The sequence below is a fragment of the Drosophila albomicans genome, chromosome 3, assembly GCF_009650485.2.
Source record: "Drosophila albomicans strain 15112-1751.03 chromosome 3, ASM965048v2, whole genome shotgun sequence".
NCBI classification, from domain to species: domain Eukaryota; kingdom Metazoa; phylum Arthropoda; class Insecta; order Diptera; family Drosophilidae; genus Drosophila; species Drosophila albomicans.
Genome location: NC_047629.2, coordinates 26,229,347 through 26,245,579, shown reverse-complemented (window position 1 = coordinate 26,245,579; position 16,233 = coordinate 26,229,347). Strand labels below are relative to the sequence as shown.

General features: G+C 33.4%; 1 protein-coding gene across 11 annotated transcripts in view; it reads left to right on the top strand.

The window, feature by feature from the left end:
• LOC117569144 (longitudinals lacking protein, isoforms F/I/K/T) overlaps positions 1-16,233 on the top strand; it is a 75,540-nt gene that overhangs the window by 45,259 nt on the left and 14,048 nt on the right. The window contains exons 6-7 of one of the 11 annotated variants that reach the window (XR_007954730.1): positions 10,115-12,485; positions 12,591-15,981. The exons of 6 other annotated variants lie outside the window; for them this stretch is intronic. Coding sequence is in view for 4 of the 5 variants with exons in the window: in XM_034250179.2 (XP_034106070.1) it covers positions 4,404-4,508; positions 5,275-6,698 (1,529 nt within the window). In the remaining variant the exon portion in view is untranslated. Of the gene's footprint in view, positions 1-393; positions 3,393-4,403; positions 4,509-5,038; positions 5,250-5,274; positions 8,006-10,114; positions 15,982-16,233 lie in introns of those variants that run through there. 4 more of the 11 variants (XM_034250179.2, XM_034250201.2, XM_034250181.2 and 1 more) reach the window with 4 other exon arrangements.

The following is a 16,233-nucleotide window of genomic DNA, read 5'->3' as shown; positions in this document are numbered from 1 at the left end:
TTGGTTTAACCATGAAATCGCGTGTGTTATTCGTTATTTCCCACCCATTTAGAAATTTTCGTTGCGTTTCCCAAAAAAAAAAAAAAAAAACACTTTTTCAATTGTTAATGTTAAGTTCTGTTGCGAGTTATTTAATTGTTTTTTCCTTTACCTTTATTTTTGCGTTGCATTGTGTCCAGTCTCAAAAGTAATGCTATTGATTTTCGTTCTTCTTTTCTTTTGTTTTTTTCTTTTCTTGTTTTATTTTCATATGTTGTATGGCCAACCACAACCAACCAATCTTCCTCTCTACACACAAAAAACGTTAAAAAAAAACCAATCAAACAACATGCACAACTACACAAAAACTATAACAAAAATGAAAAACTAAAAATAAAATCGAAACGTAAGCAGATTTGAGTATTACGCGCATTGCGGGACTCACCTGGAATGAGTGGAATGCACGTTTGGCGATGCCGTTGGTGACACTCCGCGAGGGAGTGCAACCTTTGATCTTTCCCACGGATCTGTCGGTGGACAAGCAACTCAGCATAGCTGGCAATAAGGGAACAACATCAGCAGCCACATCAGCTGACAGCATTGCCAGTGAGCACAAACCGCCTGTGAATTCCATACGCTTAAAGATTGAACTTGGAGCCGCGGGGACAACGCCACTGCGTTCGAGCAGCAGCGAAAACCAGCACAAGAATTATCCCGGCGGTGGTGGCAAGTTGAAGCATCTGTCCGAGGAGGAGGCCACAGCACTGATGCTCAAAGCTGTTGCCGAGAAACGCGCCGCTGCTGCCTTCTCCAGTAATAGCTCCGATCGTGGCTATGGCGATGAGAATCCCAGTTCAGCAACTGTTGCTGCTGCTGCTGCTGGCGGCAACAGCAATGATTATCCAGCCACGCTGAGCGGAGCCGTAACTTTTGCCGATGTCGGCGGACCAGCAGCGGGTCTATGCCATATTAATATACTGAACAGCATCAGCGCCATGAACAATCTCATCAGCGGCAACACATCAGCAGCTGCTGGCGGTGGCAACAGCAACAGTGCAGGAGGAGGAGCTGGTGGCAGCCTGAATGTCTCGTTGAACTCGAGCGCCGGTGGCAGCAACAACAATAGCCTTGACAACGGTGCTGGACATCCGTGTCCGGTGTGTGGGCGTGTCTATAAGCTGAAATCATCGTTGCGCAATCATCAGAAATGGGAATGCGGCAAGGAGCCACAATTCCAGTGCCCCTTCTGTGTGTATCGGGCCAAGCAAAAGATGCACATTGGCCGCCACATGGAGCGCATGCACAAGGAGAAATTCCAACTCGAGGATGACAAGAGTTTCATCGCCAGCATCATTGGCAGCAGCGCAGTTGGCGGTGGCAGCAACAGCGGCGGTGGCGGTGCTGTTGGCGGTGGCATGGATACGGAAAGCGGCAATGCAGCAGCCGCTGTGGCAGCTGCAGCTACGGCTGTGGCTTTTCCGGGTGTTCCTAAGTTGGAGACGCATTTCTCATAAGGATGGAAAAACCTAAAGGTTGAAAACTACAAATATCAGGGATAAAAAAATCAAGCAAAGCAGCAAGCACAAAATGGAAAAGACACACACAGAAATGAAAATGTGTGTGTGGCAAGTCAAACAACAACAAATGCAACACACACACACAACACAACATAACACACACCAAGCTCTCGGGGTTTCTTATAAGGAATACGGAATCAGTGTGCCAAATTAATATTAAAAAAAGCGAAAAAAAGAGAAAAGTTAATTCTAAGCAATCATGGACAAAAACGAAAAACAAAAACAAACAAAAACAATTTGTTGCAAAGCACAAACAAAACAAAACAAATTTAGCCATTTTTTCATAATACTTTTTTTTGTTATTGTTATTAATTTTTTAACAAGTAAAAAACAAAACAAAAACGAAACACAAAGTGCACAAGCAAACATTTTTTTTTTGAAAAGAAAATTTGCAAGAAAACAGCAAAGTGATCAGTAAAATGATTTTACAAACAAACAAAAAAAAACATAAACAATTACAAGTTGCAGCATTCCACAAGTTACAAAATAATGACAACAACAAATTAACAACAAAAATATATAACAACAACACAAATTGTACAATGAAACATTAATATATATATATATATATAGCGAGTATATATAGCTACTTAGTCAGTTTATAGCTTAGGGTTAGTTATACAGATATTTACAGATATATATAGGATTTACTCGTAGTTGGAAGCGTAGTTAAAGCGCGGTGCGAGCAGTCAACACTCAGTGGATAGTTTTCTTTATGTAAAGCTTTTCGAACTCAGAGCATATTAAGATATTAGATAAACAATCGCATTATAGATATTCAAAAGGATTTCAGTGCCAAACCACAAAGAAGCAATTACAAACACACACAGTCACAGCTACAGCTACAGTTATAATTTGCAAAACACACAAATATACAAAATACAAAATACAAAAAAAAGCAACAACAAGTTACCTCAAAACTGACAACAATATATTAGTCTAATGGCTTTAAACTATGCTCAAAAATTGTTTAGGATGTTTTTTTTTAGATATACATACGGTTTAGTCAAGCATGCGAAAGTATAAAGAACTTTAAGACAAGTTAAAAAAAAGTGCCTTTTGAAAACAAAATGTAAAAAACAACAAAAACGTGAAAAGTTTCAAAAAATAATTCAACACAAAATGACATTGCACAAATGATTATTATAATAAATTTTTGTATAACTTAAAAGCCATATCAAGTAGCTTTAGGTCGCGAGTATTTTAAGTCAAGTCAGCAATTTGTCGTTTTATATATTTTTATTTTTATTTTTTTTTATTTTTTGGGAAAGAAAGAATTCATATTTAAACTCTAAACTCAGGTACTTAGTTTTGTGTGTTTCACAATTAGGCAGGAAAGCAGGAAACAGGCGCACGTAGCTGAGCTACGTTGGAAAACAAAGCAAAAAAGTGTTAAGATTAAATAAATATAAAAGACAAGAAAATGAAAAAGTGAAGTAAATAAAAAAAAAAATATTAATAATCAAGAAAAACAAAAAACACCGCCACAATACGTCACATGCACTTATTTATTTTGTAATATTTATAAACATATTGTAATTATATAATATTATGGTATATGATATACAAGAGAAATAATATTATTTTTTATTATTTTATGTTCTTCTTTTTTGCTAGTAAACCGTAATTTATTTTAGTTTTCAATTTATATATTTCTTTCTTACATTCCATAGATGATTTTATACAAGAGTTAAGCTTTAAAAGACAACAAAAAACAGAACCTATAAACTGCAAACATTCACAGCAACATCAATTACTAAAGCACACACACACACACAAACTCTGCCAGTCAAACTGTGCAAATATAATAATAAAAAAAAAACAAAATAAAAATAATGATAACTACAATTACAAAAACAAATCTCGAATTATAAATATATTTGCTAAGAAATTAATAATGATAATGCAAAACGAAAAACAAAAAATACGATTGGTTATATTCACGCGGTGTCGGGCTAAGTTTAGCGCTTCTTTATATAATGAAGAATTAAAAACAAACAAACAAAAAACAAAAAAACGAAACTTATTAAGCAATAAAATACAAAAAAAGAACAGCAACCGTTAAGCAAAGTGAAAATTCAAAATTTTCTTTAAAAATTTACATTTAAACAATATTGTTGAACAATCTTTGGTTTAAAACTGGCAAACAAAAAAAACACAACTAAAAAATGTCGAAAGACATTTAAAAAATTAATAAGTAAATTAAATACTTTGTATGTTAATGAAGCAAAAAAACCACTTAATAAGAACACAAATACTCATTAAACATAAAGCAGTTTCATATAGTTGATTCTATATGCCCTTTATATATTTACTAAATATATATATATACCTTATATTTAATTCTTTTCTATGCGTCGATTGTAAAACATTTTTGTAAATTTAAAAAAAAAAGAAAATACATTCAATGTGAAAAATATACAAATTCATGTAATAAAACGCAAAAAAACAAAATGTTGTTTGTTATGTTGCGTTTACAACTGAAATCGTTTTGATTACGACTCTTATATCATTATTATTATTATTATTACCGACGATATTTATATGTGTTTAATTTTTATTATGTAGCGTACTGCTTGTAAGTATTATTATTATTTCAGTTTCATTCTTCAGTTTATAACATTTACACCATTTATTTTTATAACTACATCTCTAACAACAAAACATATTATCGAAAATCATCAATGAGAAAAATGTATTAAAAATTAAGAATAATAAATGCAGGTCACATCGTTTAGGCACACATACTAAAATAAAATCAAATTCATTTTAGGTCTTAAAGAAATATTCTAATAATTTGTGACTTTGACTAATATGTGGCTATTCTCTATTTCTACCCAATTTCAGATGATAATGGACAACTCGATGCAGGCGAATCTCGAATACGTGTACGCAATTGGTTAATGCTGGCAGATCAGTCGATTATAGACAAGACGAGCGAAGATTCGACAGGTATTTAGAGCACTTCTTTTAGTACTTATGAGTATTAATTTATGATTTTTTTACCTTTGTTATTTGCTTATTGATTTATTGTGTACTCCTAGCAGACTTTTTTTTTGTGATATGAAATTGCCATTTATAGTATTTTAATTTACTATAAATACTATATGTATTTTTATTTGAAATTACCATTTATGGTATTTTAATATACTATAAATACTATATGTATTTTTATTTGAAATTACCATTTATGGTATTTTAATATACTATAAATACTATATGTATTTATTATTATTTTTTTTAAATATATTTTTATATATTATATATTATTGTATCAGTTGTATTATGAAACTTTCATTTATGGTATTTTAATATACTATAAATACTGTCTGTATTTCTATTTATTTTTAAAAATATCTTGTTATTATTGTTTCAGTTGCATTTTAAGGTTTATTTTCCGTTAAATGTCTGCTAGGTTGTGCTTAATAATTTATTATATTATCTTCTGTTGTATTGAATAATATTTCGTTTTCTTTTTACAGTCGTTTATTTACAATTTTGCACACTGCGGCAGTCACATTTTTTTTTTAACTCATTATTTCACTTGTGTTACACATTTTCTTATTGAGTACAAATCATCATGAATCCATACAAATCCAAATAATTAACTAACTTAACATTTCCTATAACAATTTCTATTTTCATGCGCCAAATTGAATCATTAAAAAAAAAAAAAACAAACTTGCTAACACACAACTAACTAACTAAAACAAAAAAGACAAACTAACTCCGAGCAAAAAGACAAACACAAATGCCGCTAAGAACACCACTAACAATGTGAAGACGCCCGCGGGTGCCACGCCCACAACGATGACGATCAGCACAACGCCCGCCTCGGTGACAAGAGCACTCAACAGCAGCAGCAACCACAACAACAGCAGCAACAGCAACAACAACACCAGCTCGAACAACAACAATGTGAACAGCGAGAAGAGTTGTCTGCCCGTAACGCAAACAGTGACCCGGATTGGCAGCATTGGACGCACAACGATTGCGTGCATCACGCCGGCGAGCCTGAAGAATAGCTCGAGCAATTGCAATGTGGATGCCGCATCGGCGGCGGCGCTCGCGGCTGCTGGCGTTGAGCTGGACAGCATTGATGATGCGATGACCGAGGTGATAGTGAAGATCGAGAATCCCGAGAATGTGTCGCTCAATGGCGATGAGGCTGTGTGCAATGAGGCGATCGATGATGAGAACACCTTTGACTATGACCTCAAGCTGGCCAGCCCATTGTCGTGGACGTACGATGCCGTGAAGATCGAGAACGAAGAGTTCGAGGATAGCTATCTGATGGACAACGATGATGATGACGATGATCTATTGACCACGGCGGCTGCATCGCAAAAGCATGCCAAGCAGTCCAAGAGCAATAACAATGGCAATGCCAACAACAACAACAGTGGCTCAAAAATCGTGCTCAGCTCACAGCAGCAGCAACAGTTGCTCGACCAGCAGCAACATCTGCACCTGCAACTGCAGCCCACCAGTCAATCGTCGTTGCAAATCAAGCTGCCCACCATACCAGCAACCATAACGACCATCGCGGCACCAACCTCGAAGCAACAACCAATTGCCAGCACCAGTGGCGGAGCTAATGCCAACAGCAGCAGCAGCGGCGGCAACTCAACGGTGCTCTCGAGCAACAAAATGGCTCTCAATGTGGACGCACAGAATCTGAACTTGCACTGGTCGCACACCGATGACAATCGCTATCGCATTCTGGTGCAGAACAAACGGATGCGCAAGGAGTCGCTGGAGCATTCGGCCGATATGATCTACAACGCGGACATCGAGAAGCCGTGGGTGTGCCGCAACTGCAATCGCACCTACAAATGGAAGAACAGTCTCAAGTGTCATCTGAAGAACGAATGCGGTCTGCCGCCTCGCTACTTCTGCAGCAAGATGTGCGGCTATGCGACGAATGTGCACAGCAATCTGAAGCGTCATCTCAACACCAAGTGTCGGGATCGCGAGAAGGAGGAGGAGGAGAAGGAAAAGGAGAAAGAGAAGGAGAAGAAATACAATGTTACTGCTGTGCCCGCAACAACCACAACAAGCGTCAACGTGAACACCAGCAGCAGCGGAAGCAGCAGCAATGGCAACACCAGCACCTACACACTAGTCTTTCCAAACAAATAGGCTAGGAGCAATGAGTAAAATTCCCCCTTAAAACAAGTTGTACAAAATAAGCTGGAACTGGACCTGGAGCTGGCACTTTGGAAATGCAAAACTGCAAAACTGCAAACAAAAATATTGATTGATTGCAAGCTTGTCTCTAGTACAAATTAAGTTTCTCTTTTTTCGTTTTCATTACACACATTTTTCTGTTTGTTTTTCCTGTTTTCCATTATATATTTAAAAAGTATTACAAGCGCGTGCAATATTCAGCGCTGTCCCGAAAAAAAAAACCAAAAAACAAAAAATATTCGCAGCAGGCAAAGCGCAGCACTGAATCTGAAAGTAGTTTTAATATTGTTTTATGTTGCATGTGCCAGCGGCAAGTGTTGCAAGTACCAAAGAAAAATACAATACAAAAAAAAAAAAAACCTAAAAAGACAGCAAAAAGAAAAAAAAATACTTAGACTTAGTTGGCAATACAAAACGCGTATTGTTTTAGCGAATTCTCAAACAAAAGGAAAACTTTACAAAAACCACAAAAAAAAAAGAATATAAAAATAATGTGTAAATTTTTTTCCGAGAAAAATCTCACACAAAGAAATTATGCGCTAGTCACAGCAAAAATTGTTTAAGTGTGCTATATACAACAAAACCAAAAAAACCAAAATCGATTTTTGTATTAATTAATTCTTAATTTTAAAACAGAAAAAAATAAAAAAAAGATACCATATGCATGGCATGAAAACACGCCCCGCCCTCAACAAAAAAGAACAAACTATAATAATTATATTTAAAAATACAAAAACAAAAAAAAAATACAATACACACAACACATTCACCTAATATAAACATACATATAACACATTAAATTTAAAACAGATTTGATTCTAATTAGTTGCAATCGAATGAGTTAATTTTTGATTTCAATTTATATAATTTTTTGTGTTTAACTGCTACGATTGATTTTTGGAGCAGCATTTGTGTTAGAAGTTGCTTTATATACGATATGATAATGATAACAAGTTCTAGTCAAAACGAAAACAAAAAAAAAACAAACGATTATCTACATTAAAATGATATGTAATAATCATAATGCTAATATTACTTATAACTATAAATACTATTTTGAAAATTAGGCAAAAATTATTATTATTAATTCTAAAATAATATGTTTTAATTTCTAATTCGAAATATCAGCAACACATACACGAATTGTTAGATTTAAATTGATAACAAGATGAACAAGAACAAAGAACCCGGCCATTAAAAAACGATTTAAAACAATTTCCATATGTAAAAAGACAACCAAAATACCAAAAAAAGGAAAACCAAATTGGCTACTCAAAACTGAAAAAAGAATACCTCTAAGAATACACACACACACCTACAAATACACACACACAATTAAACACATGCAAACATGCGAAAGAAACAAAAATGAAAATTCTACAATTATTATGTATTCCATATAAATGAATATATCGTAATTATTGCCGGCTATATGTATTAAATAAAAATTCGAAATACAATTAAAAGCAAATGTCAAAAGAAAAAATAACCAAAACCAAACGTTGTATTTATTTTAATTGTAAAACAAAGAATCACACACGCATATCATTGAAATCCCCCCAAACTATATATTTCAATCCCTCAAGAGATCATCCATACATCATCAACACTCAAGCGCTTTCCCAAAAAATACTTTCCTCGCTCTCTCTTCCCACGTTCTATCCACAATGATCCCCAAAAAAGAAGTTCAAGAATTTTTGTTCGATTTGTTGTGTTTGTTGCCAAAGATCAATACTAATCAGCTCTCTATTTCAGGTGGATGTTGTCGCTATTTGATGTTGAGATCGATGATAATGATAATGCTCTGGCTGGTACAACAATATCTATTATCCAATTTCCAACAACAAGAAGCTGTTTATGGTGTAGCCCTATCTTATTGTTGTTTGCATGCTCTTAACCTCTACTATACCAACATTCAACATAACTAGAAACCAGTGTACTATCTACTGCTTAGATTCAAACCAAACCAAACTGAACCAAATCGATCCTACATATTTTATGAACAACCTAAACTCGAAATTTTGATATCCAATCTATGAACTATTAGATATATGTACATGTATTACAATAGATACAACGATAATGTGTGGCTGCTGAATTTAGTACATGAACATATTCTATATATCTATACTATACTATACATATATATATATTAACTTTGTATGAAACCTTTATTAGATTTGTAGTTTGTTCTCTTTCGTTTGTATTGCTGCAGGTTATTCTTAAGTTTCACTTTGCGCTCATAGTGTCGTATAATACTACTCTATATATAAATGTATATTTCTCTTAATATAAACTTAAACTATTACAATTATATATCTACATGCATATATATCTACATATATATCTATATATTTATTATTATTAAAAACATAAACGAGAAATGACCAAAGCAACATGATTTGTAAAAACTTTAATGTTTTTATGAATATTGCATTTTCTATCAACGTTTACTTTTTACTTTTAGATTTATACTTTCTATGATTGTAGTTTCTATTTTCGCAAAAACAACATAAAAATTTATGCATGCGTATTAAATGATTATAAAATGAAAATAATAACTTAATGTTGTAATTCCAAAGTGCGTAGCTCAAGAGAGAGTTTTCTCTGGCAGAGTTCGTATTCTCTAGGAATTCTCCAACAAGAACTTGAATGTTGCGTCCCTCCTCAAAAAAAAAAAACCCAAAACACATTATACAAATAATTAGTAACAAATTATGTTTAATATTATTTAATTTATATACTATTTATATTTGTGACTAACATATCGAACAATTGAAAACCAAGTTTTGAAACTCATTTTAAAAAATCACTTGTAACTTGAACAACTTTTTATGCTTTAAACTCTACAAAACTCTCCAAACTCTCCAATCTGTATACATGTAACTTACACTCGAATAATTGTTGTTTCATTGTGTTTATTCAATTTTAATGATTTTTATTATTATTTTTATGTATAACCTTTAAGCAGCAAAAACAGTTTTCAACATTTTACTTTAGATTCAAGCCGAGCCTCTACTCACGCACACAACAACAATCATCACACCATACACACACACACCCACACACACATACACAAACAAATCATTTACCACAACGCACCAAAATTCACACTAAAAGCAAAAAAAAAATGAAACGCAACATTTTTTTAACGACTTCACGGTAATAAATTGAATTTCTATTTCATATATATTTAATTTCCTACGTTCTATTAGATATTAGGATTTATGATTTTCTTTGAAACGTAAATGAACAAATACTTAAGCAACTGTCTACAGTGATTGATTGAAAGAAAAAAGCGAATCTATAAATGTTTTCTTAACTAATATGCATTCTACTTTCGACCTCTTGTCTCTTCCCTTCGATAGCTGAGTATTTGCATGGCGGCCAGCGAACACCCCGAACATCGAGGACGTCCCCACCACCGCATCGTTATTATCCGCTGTTGAATCTGAAGACGAGTCCGTACACCAGTCCCATTGCCACGCCCACTGGGGTGATAAAGTTCGAACATGGCAGCATTGTGGATGACAATGATCACGATCATCAGTTGCGAATCGATAGTCGCAGGGCCACGCCCACACACAGCAGCAGCACGCACGAGCGACATGGCAATAATGGCGACAACGATGACAGCAATAACAACAACAACAACAACAACGACGATGATGACGATGATGACAACGATGATGATTTCACTGGCGATAAACCCTTTGATCTACGCATGGGTTTTGCCAAACTCATCGCTGTCGCCCAGACACACGGTGCACTGCCACTTGGCCACCATCATCACCACCACCAGCAGCAGCAGCAACAGCAGCCACAACAGCAACAGCAACGTCCGCTGGCCCAGCTGATGCAGCAACAGTCCAGTCCCGATGGGCCGCTGCGTCGTTACAGCAGCAGCAGCAGCATTGGCATTCCGCCTGTTACTTTGCCCAGCGGCAACAGTGGCAATGTGGACAGCAAGAGTAACACAGTTGCAGCGATGGCAGCAGCTGTTGCTGCCGTGGCAGCTAACAACACGAACGCTGCAATAACGGGTGCCTCAACATCGGCGGCAGCGGCGGCGGCTGCTGCGGTTGCTGCTAGTGGCTGGAGTGGCGGTGTTATTGGTGCAGCTGGAGGGGGAGGTGGTGGATCAGGAGGGGGAGGAGGTGGTGGAGGAGGAGGAGGTGGAGCCTATGCCTGTGATCGTTGTGGCAACACGTATGCTCGGCCGCATAGCTTGAATCGTCATGTGCGCTTCGAGTGCGGCGTGGAGCCGCAATTCGAGTGTCCCATCTGTCACAAGAAGTCGAAGCACAAACACAATCTCGTGCTGCACATGCGCACGCACCAACATCGATGATGCCACAATCAACAACAATTGCAATGACGCCAGCAACTGGTTGCTGCTGCTGCTGCTGCCACTAGCTAGTTAGAGAGCCTTGTTTCTAGGCAGCACTTTCAGGATCCAAATCCGAGTCCAAGTCCAAGTCCAGAGCGCGGTTTGAGCAAGTTTTTGTTTTTTTTCAAATGATCTTGAAACCATATAGTCGTTTTTTTTATATATCTATATATATATATATGCATATATACACTATAATTAACTATACAAATGAAATGAAAAGGAAAACCCACAACAACAATTACACACACTCACACACACATCTAGATCATGCCGTCAATGTGAAAATATTAACAAATTCTAATCTTTAGTTCTAATACTATATACACACATATATGCATCATATTTTCTTTCTTTATTTTATATATTTTCCAATCACCCTTTTTTTTTGTTGTAAAGTCCAAAGGCGTGAGAGTGCGAATCGCGTTGGTTGCAACTTTGTTGTTGTTGTTGTTATTGACATTGTTGTTGTTGTCGTCGATGTTGTTGTCGTTATTGTTAGATGATGATGAAGATGTAGTTGTTGATAACAAAATATGTATGTGTGTTAAACATCCTTAGAAAACTCAATGATCTCAATGAATTTTTCTTTATTGCGGTGTCAAAAAACAAAAAAAAAAACAGTCGAGAGAAAACAAGAAGAAAAATCAAATGCATTTGTTTTTTTTATATAAAGAAAAGCAGAAAAGAAGATAATGATAATGATGATGATGTAGTTAAAGAAGAATGCAGCAAAACGCAAAACATTCACATTAATTTTAGTGTTGAAATTTTTAAGCGTCTAATTTTATTTATTGTTATAAACGAAACGAGAACAAAGAACAACAAAAACAAAACAAAAAACAAAACAGTCTCCGATGCAGAATTAAATTTGCACTCTCACGCGCTTGCAACTTGATAATGATAATGATGATAATAATGATATCTTTTTTTTTTTAATTTCTGTAATAAACATAAATAATCGTTTCTGGGGCAATAGTTAAACTTAATAAGCTTAATCACACACACACAGCATATACAATTTATATTTTTGTGTATATATGTATGTATGTGGAGAATAGCAAGAGTCAATCGCTTAGTCAGTCAAACAAAACAAAAAACAAAAAAACAGTTAGAGTCTAAGTTAGAGTTTAAGCTTGAAAGCAAAAAGTAAACCTAACAAGTAAAACTTAAACAAATTTAACTAAATTTAAACGATGGACATGTGCAATAAGCTGAACACACAGACGGCAACAAACAAAAAAAACAGGCAACAAACAAAAAAAAAACTTGTGTAATAGTCGATGATCCCAAAAAAAAAAAAAATAGGAAAAACCGAAAGAAAACCAGGAGAAAAACAAAACAAACTCGTAAGTTTCATTTTCTGTTTTAAACGTATTTTTTTTTTTAGCGCACAATCAAGTTTTCAAAAATTTTGTTTATCATTATTAATTATTCTTTTTATTTCTTGTTAGCTGCGCGCCACCAAAGCCACATTAAAAAAAAAATCGAAAAATACACAAAAAAAAAAATTTATTGTTAGTGCAACGCAACGATCTCTAAAGAACTTTTCAAAAACACAAATACAAACAACAACAAATTTATAAATTTTATTAATTTATCTTGTGCTCATTCCATGAAAGAAAAGAAAAAGAAAGAAGAAAATTATTCGTTTAATTTGTTTATTATTTTATTTATTTTATGAACGAACACGAAATGTGATAGGCGGCAATTTTAGTTGAACCAAATAACAAAAAAATAAAAAAAAAACGATGTAAAAAAAGAATAGATATAAAGATGAATTATTCAAATATTAATATAATATGATTCATAAACATTTGGCTTGTGGCTCTGGTTAAAGGCGCGTGCAAGCAATTGAATCAGTTATTACGATTATAATTACGATTACGATAATGAAGATGATGATAAAAGTGAAAACAAGCAACATGTACAAGTTGGAGCAAACGAATTGGCATTGTAAAGAAAAGAAAAAAAGAGTTAGGGACAAAACTCGCATCGAGTCACAGTCAGAGAGACGAAGTCAAAAGAGATGAGAAGATGAGATCAAGGTCGAGAGTCGAGAGTCGAGAGTTGGGAGTCAGAGTCAAGTAAATGAGAAATAATTGGTATGTGATATAAAGAATATAGTCCTCATTCTAATTAATATAATATTATTAATTTTTCTTGTTGTTATAAACACAAACACACACCCACACACCCACACGCAACTACACACACACACACTAAAAGATAATTTTATTTATTTAATGCATATTTTCCAAATTTTGACAACGCGAGAGAAAAATCACATAATGTTGCAGCAAAACTTGTTATAAAAAGAAGAAGAAGAATAAGAGAGAAACCCGTTATTTTAATTATGTTATAAGCTGAATAACAGTTAGATCGTAAAACGCTAAAAACAAATTATATGAGAAAACGGAAATTTATTAATTGTTAAAACTATCTAGAAATGTATGAAAATGTAACTAAACAAAAGGGTTATAAAAATGATGAGCTTAACACAAAAAAAACTCGTTGCTTAGGTACTTTAAAAATTATATAATTATACATAATAATCGTAAAGATAACCCACACACTTACACACCCAACACACACATCAACACATAGGGGCGCAATGTAAATGTTCGTTAGCAGTTTGTGCCACAAAATATGTGATAACAAATTCATTTGTACAACAGACAAAACAAAACAAAATTGGCACAAATTCTAGCAAACAAATTGAAAAAAAAAAAACAAAAATTAATAAAATTACAAATAATTATAAAACACACACACACAAGAAAAAACATGCGAATATTAAACAAAAAAAGTAAAAAAAATTATGTAAATTGTGAAAAATGAAAGAAAAACAAAATTCTTGTCGGTCAGTATTCGAATTACGTGAGGAAAAACAACAAACAAACAAACAAACAAAATTTGTATTTAGATTGTTATTATTTTAGTGCTTTCGGTTCAGTTTCAAATTGGCATTCAAATTGACTTTAATTTTAATCACCATTTATTAATTACTTTAATATAAATTACAAAATTTGTTTCAAACAAATACAAATGAAACTTGGCATTGCTTTAGCGCTAGTCAGTTACGTGAATTAGCTTTGCTTTACATTTTTTTTGTTATACTTAATTGTTTAAACATTTATATGGAAGAGAATGCAATAGAGAGAGAAGGATGTAGGAGGAAGAAGAGCAGCAGAGGAGAAAGAATAGTTTCACAATCTACATGATGCAACTTTGTATCCTTTTTGTAAACAATTATAATCTAATGCAATTATTTAACTTTGTCTATTAAGGTTGTGGTTCTTATTTATACAACTAAATCATTTTTTTACTACTTTTCTAAGCAAAAACAAAACAAAACAAAACGAAACGAAAACAATACAAAACAAAAGAAGAGAAGAGAAAACAAACAAAAAAAAAACCAAGCAACATTTTAATTTATCAACAGCGCATGTGATGAGACTCGCAAGTTTGTCGTGAATTGTTCGATGTATTTGGGTGAAATTCAAATTCAAGACATGCCCAGCAAATGAATTTTGAGACACACTTTCGAGTCGTATAGTTAAAAACTAAAAGAAATCTAAATGAAAATGAAATGGAAATGGAAATAAATGAAGAGCATGTGATAAATTCAATATAATTTTGATTAACAAGCAACTTACTAACAAACAAAAACAACAAACAACATAACACAATACACACACGCGTACACTGTAATTAATTTAAGTAGTGCATCTATATCTACATATATATATATGTGTATATGTATATGTATAATTAACAAATTTGCTAGATACAACAAATCATTTTGTAGATGCGAAACAAACAAACAACATAATAAGCAACAACAAAACATATTTTTTGAGAAATTGTACTAACAACAAAAACAGCAAATATCTGTATCTTTTTCTTTTTGGTATAAGCGTAAATGAAATGAAAAATGTATCTATGAAACAAACTCACACAACAAACAGAAACAGAAACACATACACATACATATTATGGAACGAAAGAGTTTTAACTATAACTATTAAAGATTACCAACTACTACTACAACTACTTTAACAACTATAACTACTTTACACACACACATCAACAACACACACATACACATACACAACGTTGTAAACAAGGAGCTGTGAATGTATAAAATTATATATTAAAAAAAATATATATATATCTTATATATGTACATATAGATACAAAAACGAAAAACACAAAAAAAGAAGCGAAATCAATGTGATCAATTGTGATTGTTAAGGAAACAAAATGATAAACGAAACTGTTGTTAATGTGAATCGATATATGAACGGCATAGGCAAGTGGGGCAATAGGTTTTGGAGATACATTGAAAAGGGCTTTTCTTTACACACACACACACACACACACACACACACACACACAGATACAGATACATAATACATATATACACAACTTTAAGTTTACTTTCATCCTTGTTTATCTTTTCTCTATATGAACTAATACAGATCATACTATAATAGCATATTTACAACATGGGTTTTTATTCACACTAAACAACAACAACAACAAACAAAAATCTAGTAATTAGCCATAAGATACACTTCAACCAATCAACAAACAAACATATGTAATTGTATATTCTAAATGTTAATTGCTGTTCACGCACGATAAACACACACAGATACACAGATACACACCAATACACACCCACAGAGAACTCAAGAGTCATTTGCCTATAAAAACAAAGAAAATAGCAAATTCTAAATAAACAAAAAAATAAAAAATCATATTATATATAGCTTAGTTTGCGCTTATAACAAAATTTACAAAACAATGAAAAACCTCTAAAAAAAAAAAAAAAACAAACCAAATTTGGCTTCATAGTTTGGTAAGAAGTTTAACAGAATTTCTAAAGCAAAACTCTAAAATTATAGGAAACTGAAAATAATATCTGACGACAAACGTGGACATTCAAAATGTTCAGTTGTCGGAATATTTTCGTAAAGTGTGCTTAAAAAATTAATTAAACAATAAATGTAAAATTGCAAAAAGAAAAAGAAAAAAGAAATAAAAAAACAACCAAGAAAAAGAAAACCGAACGATTAGAAACAAATAATT